The sequence below is a fragment of the Tursiops truncatus genome, chromosome 7, assembly GCF_011762595.2.
Source record: "Tursiops truncatus isolate mTurTru1 chromosome 7, mTurTru1.mat.Y, whole genome shotgun sequence".
Classification (NCBI taxonomy): Eukaryota; Metazoa; Chordata; class Mammalia; order Artiodactyla; family Delphinidae; genus Tursiops; species Tursiops truncatus.
In genome coordinates this window covers 102,336,109-102,350,496 of record NC_047040.1, presented here as the reverse complement: position 1 = coordinate 102,350,496, position 14,388 = coordinate 102,336,109, and the positions used below count along the sequence as shown (strand labels likewise).

Sequence of the window (14,388 nt, the reverse complement as noted above, 5' to 3'; positions counted from 1 at the left end):
TGGTCCTTTCTCTCTCTCTTTTCCTTCCGGGACCCCTATAATGCGAATGTTGTTTCCCTTAATGTTGTCCCTGAAGTCTCTTAGGCTGTCTTCATTTCTTTTCATTCTTCTTTCTTTATTCTGTTCCACAGCCGTGAGTTCCACCATTCTGACTTCCAGGTTACTTATCCATTCTTGTGTGCCTCAGTTATTCTGCTATTGATTCCTTCTAGTGTATTTTTCATTTCAGTTATTGTATTGTTCATCCGTTTGTTCTTTAATTCTTGTAGATGTTTGTTAAACATTTCCTGCATCTTCTCGATCTTTGCTTCCATTCTTTTTCCGAGGTCCTGGATCATCTTCACTATCATTATTCTGAATTCTTTTTCTGGAAGGTTGCCTATCTCCAGTTCATTTAATTGTTTTTCTGGGATTTTATCTTGTTCCTTCATCTGGTACATAGCACCCTGCCTTTTCATCTTGTCTCTCTTTCTGTGAATGTGATTTTTGTTCCACTGGCTGCAGGATTGTAGTTCTTCTTGCTTCTGCTGTCTGCTCTCTGGTGGATGAGGCTATCTAAGAGGGTTGTGCAAGTTTCCTGATGGGAGGGACTGGTGGTGGGTAGAGCTGGCTGTTGCTCTGGTGGGCAGAGCTCAGTAAAACTTTAATCCGCTTGTCTGCTGATGGGTGGGGCTGGGTCCCCTCCCTGTTGGTTGTTTGGCCTGAGGTGACCCAACACTGGAGCCTACTCGGGCTGTTTTGTGGGGCTAATGGCAGACTCTGCCAGGGCTCACACCAAGGAGTACTTCCCAGAACTTCTGCTGCCACTGTCCTTGTCCTCACGGTGTGGCAAAGCCACCCCCTGCCTCTGCAGGGGACCGTCCAACACTAGCAGGTAGGTCTGGTTCAGTCTCCTATGGGGTCACTGCTCTTTCCCCTGGGTCCTGATGCACACACTACTTTGTGTGTGCCCTCCAAGAGTGGAGTCTCTGTTTCCCCCAGTCCTGTTGAAGTCCTGCAATCAATTCCCACTAGGCTTCAAAGTCTGATTCTCTAGGAATTCCTCCTCCTGTTGCCGGACCCCCAGGTTGGGAAGCCTGACGTGGGGCTCAGAACCTTCACTCCAGTGGGTGGACTTCTGTGATATAAGTGTTCTCCTGTTTGTGAGTCACCCACCGAGCAGTTATGGGATTTGATTTTATTGTGATTGCGCCCCTCTTACTGTCTCACTGTGGCTTCTCCTTTGTCTTTGGAGGTGGGGTATCTTTTTTGGTGAGTTCCAGTGTCTTCCTCTGTACTGTTGTTTTCTGACCACAGTGGAATTAGGTTAGAAATCAGTGACAGATATATCTCTGTAAAATCCCCAGGTATTTGGAAACTGAATAACACAGTTCTAAATAACCTATGGATAAAAGTAGGGAAAAGGGAAACTATTTTGAACTGAATAAAAATGTATACACAATTTTTCAAAATTTGTGGGAATCTGGTGAAACAGTACTGGGGAAAATTTATGGTACTAAAAATGCCTAATGTAAAAAAGAGAAGAGGTCTCAAATCAGTGATATCAGCCCTTATGTTAAGAAACTAGAAAAATAAAAGCAAATTAAACCCAAAGTAAGCAGAATAAAAGAAATAAAAAAGATCATAGCAGAAAATAGAAAAACTATAGGGAAAATCAATAACAGCCAAAGCTGATCTTTGAGATTAATAAAATTGATAAAGTGCTAGCCAGCCTAATCAGGAAAAAAATGAGAGAGAAGACACAGGTTATCAGTATTAGGAGTGAGAGTTGTTATATCTCTACAATTCTCTACAGAGTTTGAAAGAATAATACAGGAACATTTTTAACAACTTTGTGCCATAAATATGTTATCCTAGGTACATGGAAAAATTCCTTGAAAGACTCAACCCAAACTACCAAATCTCACTAAACAGGAACAAACAACCTGAATAATTGTTTTTTTAAAATGAACAGTAACTAAAATACATTTTCACAAAGCAAACTCCAGTCCCAGAAGGCTTCACTGGTAAATTCTACTGTACATTTAAGGAAGAAATAATCTCAATTCTACAGAAGCTCTTCCAGAAAATAAAAGAAAAGGAATTATTATTATTATCTCATTCTCTGAGGTCATCCTTATCCTGATATCAAAATCAGAGAAAGCAATTAGGAAGGAAAAAAAAAAAAGCTGACAACCAATAACTTTCACGCATAAAGATGTAAAAATTCTTAATAAAATTTTAGCAAGTCAAGTCCAACAATATTTAAAAAGGAATAATACATTATGCCCATGTGGGGTTTATCTTAGAAATGCAAGGATGGTTTACCATTCAAAAATCATCCAGTGTAATTCATCATATTATAGATTAAGAAAGGAAAACCATGTATTTATTTCAATAGATGAAGACAAAATGCTGCATCCACTTCTGTTAGAAACTTTCAGTAAAGTAGGAATAGAAGAGAACTTTCTCTACCTGATTAAGGATATTTATGAGAAACTGATACCTTACATCATACTTAATGGTGAAAAACTGAGGGCTTTTCTCCTAATATAAGGAACCAGGCATGGTGTTTTTTAGAAATCACTTCTATTCAACACTGCATTGGAGGTTCTAGCCAGTTCAGTAAGACAAGAAAGAGAAATAAATGGCATCCAAATTAGAAAGAAAGAAAATGTCATTATTCACTGGTGACATGATTATCTATGTAGAAAATCCTATGGAGTCTATAAAAACAGTACTGGAACTAGTAAGTTGAGCTTAGCAAGGTTGAAGGATATAAATCAATATACAAAAATTAATTGTGTTACTAGCAATATATAGTTGGAAACTGAAAAACAGTAATAGCATCAAAAAATATGAAATACTTAGTGTATATTCGATAGAGCTGTGAGAACTTTACACTGGAAACTCCAAAACATCACTGAGAGAAATTTTAAAAGACCTAAGTAAGTGGAGAGATAGACTGTGTTCATAGATCAGAAAACTCGATATGGTTAAGACACCATGACTCCTCAAAATAACGTGTGGATTCCAATGCCAATGAAAATCTCAACAGACTTTCTTTTTTCCTTCAGGTAATGTCAAACTTATCCTAAAGTTTATAAACAAGTTATTCTAACTTGTTTAGAAATTATAAGGAAAATAAAAAAGACCTATAATATATAAATAAGTCACAAAAAGTTGGAAGACTTAACACTATCTGGTTTCATGACTTATTACTATAATGCTATATCAGGCAAGATAGTGCGTGTGGTATTGATATATAGATGACATATATATCAATGAAAAATAGTCCAGAAATAGTCCTACACGTATATGTTTAATTGGTTTTTGAGCAAGGCATTTTAGGGGGAAGAGGTCATCTTTCTAAAAAGGTGTTGGAACAACTGCATATCCATATGCAAATAAATGAACTCAACTCTTACCTCCTACGATACACAAAAACAATTTTTGTTCAAGACCTGAATTTGAAAGCTGAAACCATAAAACTTCTGAAAGAAAACATAAGAGAAGATCTTAGGGACTGATTTTGGTAAAATTTCTTAATACAGCACAATAAACAAAAAAAAAAACTTAGGCTTCATCAAAATTAAAAAGTTTTGCTTTTTAAAATATACTTAAGAAAATGAAGAGGCAAACCATAGACTTGGAAAGACTTTGTAAAACATATAAACAAGCGATTTGTGTCTAGAATAATAATAACTAGAAAAGAAACCAAGCTGTTACCACTCAGTAATAAGACATACAACCTAATTAAAAATGGGCAAAATATTTGAACACGCACTTCATCAAAGAAAATGTATGGATGACAAATAAGCATATTCAGTGATACTCATCATCACTGGTCTTTAGTGAAATGCAAATTAAAACCATAGTGAGAGCATAACACACCCACTAACATGACTAAAATGAAAAAATTTTAGAAATTAAAAACTAGTTTTCAGCTAGGATGTGGAAGAACTGGAACTCCTTATATGTTGCTAGTGGGAATGTTAAAAAGGTACCACTTTGGAAGATGATTTGGCAAATTCTTAACAAGTTAAACATGCACCTACCCTACAATCCAGCCAATTCCACTTGTAGGTGAAATGAAAATGTCTGTCCACGTATGAATACTCATAGCCTTATTCGTAGTGGTACAAAATGGGAAACACCCTTTTTCACAAGGAAGTGTTTGTTCTTTTTCTCCTCCTCTTCGAGCATTTTTATATGTAAAGCCTTTTTCTCACCATAATGTGTTTAACGTCTAATCTTTTCTTTTGCCACCACGGAAGATACCAGCTTTATCCTACCCTTCTTAGTGCAGCAGATGGGAGTTGGGAGGGCTGGATTCTAGTCCTGGTTCTTGATGCTTTGTGCTGACCACCTGCCTTCCTGAGACCTCAGGGTTCTTAGCTGCTGATTAAAGGGATTAAACGATACATATTCACTCATGTATATTTTTGAGCACCTGCCATGTGCCAGGCACTCTTTTAGGTACTGGCAACATGATGAAGAAAATAGGCTGTAGTACTTGCTCTCACTGGAACCAGTATTCATTAACCTGTAATGTGCCAGGCACTGTTGTAGGTTTTGGGAAGACAGGCCACTGTGTCTTAATCTCCAGGAATTTATGAATTAATAGGAAAGAGAGACCAAACTAAGTAAACAGACAAAACTATAATTGTAAAAAATGTTATGAAGGGAAGAATATGAGAGAAGACCCCTGTCTTAGTAGGGCTGTCAGGGGAGGCCTCTTTGTGGAGGTGACAGTTGAGCTGAGATCTAAAGAGAGAAAGAGAAAAGGGGCTCCTGTTCGCCTCTGTCATTGTCTCTCCTCTCAGAAATCTAGACCGAACGTAAGGCAGTGATTTGGTGTCTTGACTGTAGACATCTCTAAGTGAAAACAGTTTCGTTGAGCTATCTGTTCTGTACCTCAGCCCTTTCTTCAGGGGTTTTCGCTGTCTAGTTCAGGGGATATAAATGGCAATAAATTAAATTTAATTCTCCTTTCCGATGTTTAGTCAATACTTCTTTGGCCCAGAATTCATAAGTAAGTGAGAAACAAAAGATAAAATGAGGGTCTGTGCTCTGCTAAGCCTAAGACAGACGTTTCAGATGGGGGTCAGGCAGGCAAATTTGGACTTCAGACAGGTTTCCTTTGGCCTACAGTATTTTCAAGTCAGAAAAATTCACCTGATCCCCCAGACTTTAGCGCAACAGATTAGAATGTATGGGCTGCAGCCCCCTTTAACGGGATGCTTGCTCATACCTCACAGTCCCCTCCTGTTTGCCCGGCCTCATTTACTCCTGTCATCTGGTTGGCCTCCTGTGATTTTGTTTGTCAAAGAATCATCTCAACAGGTTTTCGTCTTGTGTTTAAACATGCCTGGGACTGGCCTGCTGTGAGTCTGATCTACTGGTACAGCGGGCTGGGTGATTCTAATGTCGGCTGGTGAGACCATAGCCCTGGCTGTGAACATACTGGGTTGGCCAAAGAGTGCCTTTGGTTTTTAAGTAAAAATAAAAGACACATTTTTCAGTTACACCAAGAACTTTATTGAACGACGTATTCACCATTTTGTTCCACTACCTTCTGCCATTTTTCAGGCAACTTCATGATTCCATCTTCCCAAAACTTTTTATCTTTTTGAGCAAAGAACTGTTCCTGGTGCCTTTTACAGTCTTCCAGGGAATTGACATTTTTTCCATTAAGTGAATTTTGTAAAGACTGAAATAAATGGAAATCTGAAGGTGCAGTGTCTGGGTGAGTACGGCGGATGAATCAGAACTTCCCAGCCAAGCTATAACAGTTTTTGCCTGGTCATCAAAGAAACTTGTAGTCTTGCATTATCCTAATGGAAGATTATGCATTTTCTGTTGACTAGTTATGGATGCTTTTCGTCGAGTGCTGCTTTCAGTTGGTCTAGTTGGGAGCAGTACTTGTTGGAATTAATCGTTTGGTTTCCTGGAAGAAGCTCATAATAGAGGATTCCCTTCTAATCTTACCATACACGCAACATCACCTTCTTTGGATGAAGACCAGCCTCTGGTGTGGTTGGTGGTGGTTCATCTCGCTTGCGCCAAGATCTCTTCCATTCCACATTATTGTACAGTATCCACTTTTCATCGCCCGTCACAATTTGTTTTAAAAACGGAACATTTTCATTACGTTTAAGTAGAGAATCACATGTGGAAATACGGTCAAGAAGCTTTTTTACGCTTAACTTATGTGGAACCCAAACATCAAAGCAATGAACAAAACCAAGCTGGTGCAAATGATTTTCAGCGCTTGATTTGGATGTTTTGAGTATGTCGGCTATCTCCTGTGTGGTATAACATTGATTGTTCTCAGTTCATGTCTCGATTTGATCGCTGTCAACCTCAGCTGGTTTACCCGACCATGGAGCATCATCCAGCGAGAAATCTCCAGCACGAAACTCCGCAAACCACTTCTGACAAGTTCAATCAGTCACAGCACCTTCTCCATACACCGCACAAGTCTTTTTTTTTGCGTTTCAGTTGCATTTTTACCTTTCTTGAAATAGTAAAGCATAATATGCTGAAAATGTTGCTTTTTTTCTTCCATCTTCAGTATTAAAATGGTTACACAAAAATTCACCAATTTTGATACGTTTTTTAAAAAATGCACTCTGATATGACAGCTGTCACAATACAATCTAACAAAATTGTTTTGAATGAAGTTAAAGACAACTAAGTGCTACTAGAGCCATCTTACAGAAAAAACCAAAGGAACCTTTTGGCCAACTCAGTAGCTTTTTACAGGATTCACAGGGAGCATGTGCTCTCAAGAGTGGGGACTTGTCTTGGTAACTTCTTATTTACCCTGTATGTGGAATATTTGGTAGTAGGTAGTTTAAATGCATATAACATAAATGAATAAATTATATTTTAATGTTGGTATGTATTTGACCTTTAAAAGGTAAATGTACTTAAACAGTTTTCCTAGTTCAGATGTGTGGGATTTTTTAGAGTTTTCTTTGATAACACATTCCTGTGGTTTTAAGATCAAAATGTAAAAAGGAATAGAGTGAGAAGTCTCCTTGCCACTTCTTTTATTTTATTTTTTTTAATATTCAGCTATCCTACTTCCTTTTTCTTTTATTTATTTATTTATTTATTTATGGCTGTGTTGGGTCTTCATTTCTGTGCGAGGGCTTTCTCTAGTTGCGGCAAGCGGGAGCCACTCTTCATCGTGGTGCGTGGGCCTCTCACTGTCGCTGCTTCTCTTGTTGCGGAGCACAGGCTCCAGACGCGCAGGCTCAGTAATTGTGGCTTACGGGCCTAGTTGCTCCGCGGCATGTGGGATCTTCCCAGATCAGGGCTCAAACCCGTGTCCCCTGCATTGGCAGGCAGATTCTCAACCACTGCGCCACCAGGGAGACCCCTCTCCTTGCCACTTCTGCTCTCTATCTGACCAGTGCATCATGCTCCCTCCCATGAAAATATAAGCAAATGCAAACATATATTCTTATTTTTACCCCCTTTTACTTAAAAGGTGGCTTACTAAAAATAAGGCTCTGCCTTATGCCTCCTTTACTCTTGACATATCTTGAAGATCTTATCATATTAGTAGAGAGCTTCTTCCTCATCCTTTTTTGTTTTTTACAGTTGAAAAATATGTTTAATTGTTTGGGCATATTATAGTTTATTTAGCAAGTACCCCCATTGAAGGATACTTGGATTTTTCCAGGCATTGCGAACAGTGCTACGGTTAGTACCTTTGTATGTATGGTCGTTTCATACACACACGCACAAGAGTGTGCAAAGTATATACCTCTATGGTAAATTCTCCAGGTGGAATTGCTAGGTCAAAAGGTATATGCATATGTAATTTTGATATATGTTACTTAATTGCCCTCTGTAGGGGTTGTGGTTTAATTATTATTTAAAACTAATTCTACTATTTGGGACACTGTTTAAAAATTTTTTTTACTTTGTTTTTGTTCTGTTTTCCTTGCTGAGTTAGAGTTGTTACATGGTAGGTTGTCTGAAATTTGGTAAGAGTATTAAGATCGTTCTAGATCATTGGTTTCCACTACTAACTTAACCCCCCCAAGGGGTTCTCAGATTCATGTGCTAAATGAACATCAACTATATAATAATGTCTCCCACATACATACTGTATATTTCAAATGTATAAGATGCTATTGTATAATAAAATGCTAATTCATTTAATACTATGTCTATTTGAATATTTTATAATAAAAATAATCTTTCTCTTACAGATATCCCTTTGAGGACCAGCCTGCCACCACCATTCAGAAACTATAAATATGGTAACCAATTTTTCTTAGTCTTTTAAGATATATATTAATATAATTTCACATTAGTTTTATATTGATGTGAATTTTAAATTTGGTTTTCAAAAATGAATTTACTCTGTGTATATAAAAACCACTATGGAAGTTATTTAGAAATATAGGAATTCTAGGATATCATTAAATTGTAATTGTGTAGGGAAGTGTATGAATTGTATATTCCTCCTATTTGTGAGGAATAGCATGTTTGGCAAACTGTTTAAGATGAGTTTCTTTGTCAGGTAATCAGAAAAGAAGAAATGATTAAAGACTAGGAATTATAAGAAGAGGTTTAACATTTTAGATGCCAGTAACTTGAGCATGTTACATAGTAATTTTATATGTTGCAATTATTGATTTTAAAATGTAGTAATAAGGCGAGAAGCTGGGTTTCATTATTTATTATAAAGATGGTACAGTTATTAACCTTCCGCGTAGTGCCACTTACCAAACTTTGAATTTGAGACTTCACTTGAGAATTACAATGCACCTAATAAATATTTCTGTTAATTGGTGCAGACATTTTTAAAGCATAAATTTTTTATTACCCTAGATCATTTTTGGAGTGGTTTTTAATTCTGCTGCCATTTGGTAGAGCAACTTCTGACCTAAAATACTTTGAAATCACAATCTTCACCGTGTGTATGCATTTTAATATCCAGAGACTAATTGTGAGGTCACAAGGGGTAGTCAAGCAGAAGTTAAAGACACTGAGTGGAAAGTACTTTGATTTATTGGACTTAAAGAATTTACATACTAAATATTGAATAAGAGAAAGGAATAAAAAGCATGATTAATTAAATATGAAACTTCTCAACTTTCGTCTTTCATGGCTTTCAAAGTATCATGCCTTGAAATATAACCTTAAACTTGAATCAGCCTGCAGATGCCACTTAAAGTTAGCATAGCTACATATAGTTTCCCTTTTTGCGTGGTGTGGGTGTGTATTCAAACTTGTGTTCCATGTAAGTTATTTTAAAAGATCAGTTTTAGATCATGAAATCATCAAAATATCTGACTGTTAATCATCACGGTGGTAAATAATATATTCCTGTCAATTTCTTCCCTTTATGTATGTTAGTATTTGTTTTGTGTTTTTATGTGATCCTATATTGTGTGCTATATGTTTTTAAAAATTAATTAATTTATTTATTTGGCTGCATCGGCTCTTTGTTGCAGTGCGCGGGCTTCTCTCTCGTGGCGTGCGGGCTCAGTAGGTGGGGCGCAGGCTGTAGAGCACATGGGCTTAGTTGACCCGCAGTATGTGGTATCTTAGTTCCCTGACCAGGGATCGAACCCACGTCCCTTGCATTGGAAGGCGGATTCTTAACCACTGGACCACCAGGGAAGTCCCGGGTGCATATATGTTAGTGAGTGTAATCCTCTTCTTGTATTGAGCCTTTTATCATTATATAGTGTCCTTTCTTTCTTTATGGCCTTTGTTATAAAGTCTATTTTGTCTGATATAAATATTTCCACCTCTGCTTTCTTGTCCTTTTCATTTGCCTGAAGTAGCTTTAAAAAATTTTTGTTTTTGTTTTATTTGCTTATTTTTTAATTGAAGTATAGTTGATTGACAATGTTATGTTAATTTCTGCTGTGCAGCAGAGTGACTCAGTTATACATATATATACATTCTTTTTTATATTCTTTTCCATTATGGTTTATCCCAGTACATTGAATATAGTTCCCTGTGTTATATAGTAGGACCTTGTTGCCCATCCATTCTATACGTAATAGTTTGCATCTACTAACTCCAAAACTCTCAGTCCATCCCTCCCCCACACTGCTCCCCCTTGGCAACCACAAGTCTGTTCTCTATGTCTGTGAGTCTGTTTCTGCTTTGTAGATAGGGTTCATTTGGGTCATATTTTAGATTCCACATATAAGTGATACCATATGGTATTTGTCTTTCTCTTTCTGACTTACTTAGTGTGATAATCTCTAGCTGCATCCATGTTGCTGCAAATGGCATTGTTTCGTTCTTTTTTATGGCTGAGTAGTATCCCATTGTATACATGTACCATGTCTTCTTTATCCATTCCTCTGTCAGTAGACATTTAGGTTGTTTCCATGTCTTGGCTATTGTGAATAGTGCTGCTATGAACATAGGGGTGAATGTATCTTTTTGAATTATAGTTTTGTCCAGATATATGCCCAGGAGAGGGATTGTTGGATCATACGGTAGTTCTATTTTTTAGTTTCTTGAGGAACCTCCATACTGTTTTCCATGGTGGCTGCACCAACTTACATTCCCACCAACAGTGTAGGAGAGTTCCCCTTTCTTCACACCCTCTCCAGCATTTGTTATTTATAGACTTTAATGATGACCATTCTGACCGGGGTGAGGTGGTACTAGTAGTTTTGATTTACATTTCTCTAATAATTAGTGATGTTGAGCATCTTTTCATGTGCCTATTGGCCATCTGTATGTCTTCTTTGGAGAAATGTCTATTTAGGTCTTCTGCCCATTTTTTGATTGGGTTGTTTGGTTTTTTATTGATGAGTTGAATGAGCTGTTTGTATATTTTGGAAATTAAGCCCTTGTTGGTTGCATCATTTGCAAATATTTTCTCCCATTCTGTAGATTGTCTTTTCATTTTGTTTCTGGTTTCCTTTGCTGTGCAAAAGCTTGTAAGTTTGATTAGGTCCCATTTGTTTATTTTTCTATTGCCTATTGCCTTGGGAGACTGACCTAAGAAAACATTGGTATGATTTATGTCAGAGAATGTTTTCTTCTAGGAGTTTTATGGTGTATTGTCTTATGTGTAAGTCTTTAAGCCATTTTGAGTTTATTTTTGTACATGGTGTGAGGGTGTGTTCTAACTTCATTGATTTACATGCAGCTATCCAACTTTCCCAGCGCCACTTGCTGAAGAGACTTTTTCCCATTTTGTATTCTTGCCTACTTTGTCAATGATTAATTGACTGTAGGTGTGTGGGTTTATTTCTTGGCTCTCTATTTTGTTCCATTCATCCATATGTCTGTTTTTGTACCAGTATCACACCGTTTTGATTACTGTAGCTTTGTAGTATTGTCTGAAGTCTAGAAGGGTTATGCCTCCTGCTTTGTTCCTTTTCCTCAGGATTGCTTTGGCAGTTCTGGGTCTTTTATGGTTCCATGCATGAAATATCTTTTTCCATCCCCTCACTTTCAATCTATGTGTGTCCTTCACCCTAAAGTGGGTCCCTTGTAGGCAGCATACTGTAGGTTCTTGTTTTATTATCCAGCCTTTCACTCTATGTCGTTTGATTGGAGCATTTAGTCCATTGACATTTAAGGTAATTATCGATAGATGGGTATTTATTGCCATTTTAAACATTGTTTTCCAGTTGATTTTGTTTTTCTTCCTTGTTCCTTTTTGTTTTTCCATGGTAGTGGATAATGTACCTCTCATATTATTCTACCTTCTTAACATTCTCTTGTCCTGTTATTTCTATACTACTCAGATGAATTGACAGGAAAAATGATACATTTATCTGTGAAGAAATTAGAGAACCGCCATGGCTTTGATAGATTTCAACTGACTGTCTTTATTTGGCTCTTTAACAATCTGCCACTTTGTGTTTGACAAGAAAGGCTGAAGTGTTACTTTCTCACCTGTCCTTGTCCTGCAGTATTGCTACATTCTATGGGATTGAACACACTGGGTGTTGGGGAGTGGAAAGGGCACAGACTCAGATTTCATTTTTGTTAGTTGCCATTTCTGTGCCCTTGGACAAAGGTCCAGTTCTCTCTGCCAGGCCACCAAGAGTCTGAGATTTCTCAGAGCCCTTCTTCCCATTTAATTGGCATCTACATCTATTACTGATTTACTCTGGCCAGACAATGTGTTCATAAAGCACAGGGGATGTTGTTTTATTTCTAAATCCTTATCGTTTAGGCATGGTGCATGTGTGCAGTAAATGTTGATTGTTGTGCAGTATGGGACTGCTAATCCTGTTTGTTTCTAAGGCTGTGTGAGATTAGATTAAACAATGCACGTGTGAACACATTACATACTCCACAAACATAAGATCTTGTTTTTATTTTTATGAGGTTGCTTTCCTCAAGGAATTTGCATTAAGGAAACAATATCCACAGAAGTTGTTTCTGTTAATAATGAAGATTATTTTTTTAAGAGGGAAAAACAAGTGAAAGAGATGATTTAACAAAGAAAGAGACATTAATACAACATCTTTTGCTACCTTGTCATTTATCCTTTCTTACCTTCTTCCCAAGTCTTACCAATTTCTGTTGGAGAGAAAAATCCGTTGAAAATTTCTTAAATTTTCTTCACCACATTTCTTAAAAATGTGGCCTCCTTCTTGTGGGGTTCTAGAACCTATCAGAACAAAGATATTTCTAATTTAAAGACTTGTTAGCAAAATATATAGAACATGATTAACATTTGGCAAAGTCAAACTACAGTTTTGCAAATTGATTGCAAGGTCCTTTTGTTTAAAAAAAAAAAACTACTGTTGGCTTCTTTAGTCTCCAGTAACAAACTGATATATATTTGCAGTGAGAAAAAGAGTGTAATAGGTAACTCAGTATAATAGATAATTCACAAGTCACATTTGTTTATTTTCTTGTGTACATTGTAAGCTTATTTTTAGCAGTTGTGGCATATTTACATCCTAAGTGTGTGTATTTCACTTAGGTTAGATTTATTTTTATTTCTTAATAATACATATAGTCCAGGGATTAGGTTGACCTTATATTAAAAAATTGCAATAGGTAATTGAAAGTTGACTATTTAATAATGGGTAATTCAGGGTGCTTGTTCTTAACTGAATAGGTACCCTGTTCTTCTGTATTATTAGAACATAGTTAAATCAAGGTTTGTTGTTTTTAAACAGATATATATTTTTTATTCAAACAGAAAGTCACAAAAATTATAATCATCCTCATCAGTTCACTCAGTCCCATGTAATTAATTTTTTTTCATCTTGATCTTTTGTTAGCACTTTTATGAATTCATCAGTTTTCCATTAGAGTTCTGAAAATGCTTATTCATTCAGTTCAGCAGTATAGTCAGTTACCAGAAACCTGTGCTTGTCAGAGTCTTTTCCATGAATTCCTTGAAGATGAAACCCTTTTATAGGAACATTTTTGCAAAAGCATCAGAGTACACCCAGAACTGTCTGTAAATGACAAAAGACTTAAAAATGGCCACAGTTAAAGATTTGATGAAAGTTCATAATAATGGATTTGACAAAGAAATTTAGTTATTTCTGAGATACACATTTTAAAATAATAACTAGAATTATGACTTATAACATTATACAAGAACATATAAGATTTTTAGGAATTTCATGTAATGTCTGAAACATTTATATTAACATATTTCCATACAAATAACCCAAAGAAAGTTTAGTATTAATTGTTTTTTGTTAATTTTTGAATTTTATTTTATTTGTATACAGCAGGTTCTTATTAGTCATCAGCTTTATACACATCAGTGTATACATGTCAGTCACAATCGCCCAATTCAGCACACCACCATCCCCACCCCCCCGCCGCTTTCCCCCCTTGGTGTCCATTCGTTTGTTCTCTACATCTGTATCTCAACTTCTACCCTGCAAACCGGTTCATCTGTACCAGTTTTCTAGGTTCCACATACATGCATTAATATATGATATTTGTTTTACACTTTCTGACTTACTTCACTCTGTATGACAGTCTCTAGGTCCATCCATGTCTCAACAAATGACCCAATTTCATTCCTTTTTATGGCTGAGTAATATTCCATTGTATATATGTACCACAACTTCTGTATCCATTCATCTGTCGATGGGCATTTAGGTTGCTTCCATGACCTGGCTGTTGTAAATAGTGCTGCAAATAATATTGGGGTGCATGCATCTTTTTGAATTATGGTTTTCTGTGGGTATATGCCCAGTAGTGGGATTGCTGGATCATACGGTAATTCTATTTTTAGTTTTGAAGGAACCTCCATACTGTTCTCCATAGCAGCTGTATCAATTTACATTCCCACCGACAGTGCAAGAGGGTTCCCTTTTCTCCACACCCTCTTCAGCATTTGTTGTTTGTAGATTTTCTGATGATGGCCATTCTAACTGGTGTGAGGTGATACCTCATTGTAGTTTTGATTTTCATTTC

The 14,388-nt window shown here is 36.7% G+C and overlaps 1 protein-coding gene across 4 annotated transcripts in view; it reads left to right on the top strand.

The window, feature by feature from the left end:
- C7H2orf76 (chromosome 7 C2orf76 homolog) overlaps positions 1-14,388 on the top strand; it is an 86,404-nt gene that overhangs the window by 51,277 nt on the left and 20,739 nt on the right. For all 4 annotated transcript variants that reach the window (XM_033860270.1, XM_033860269.2, XM_073807794.1 and 1 more), the window contains one exon: positions 8,211-8,261. In XM_033860270.1, coding sequence (XP_033716161.1) covers positions 8,211-8,261 — 51 coding nt within the window. The remainder of the gene's footprint in view (positions 1-8,210; positions 8,262-14,388) is intronic.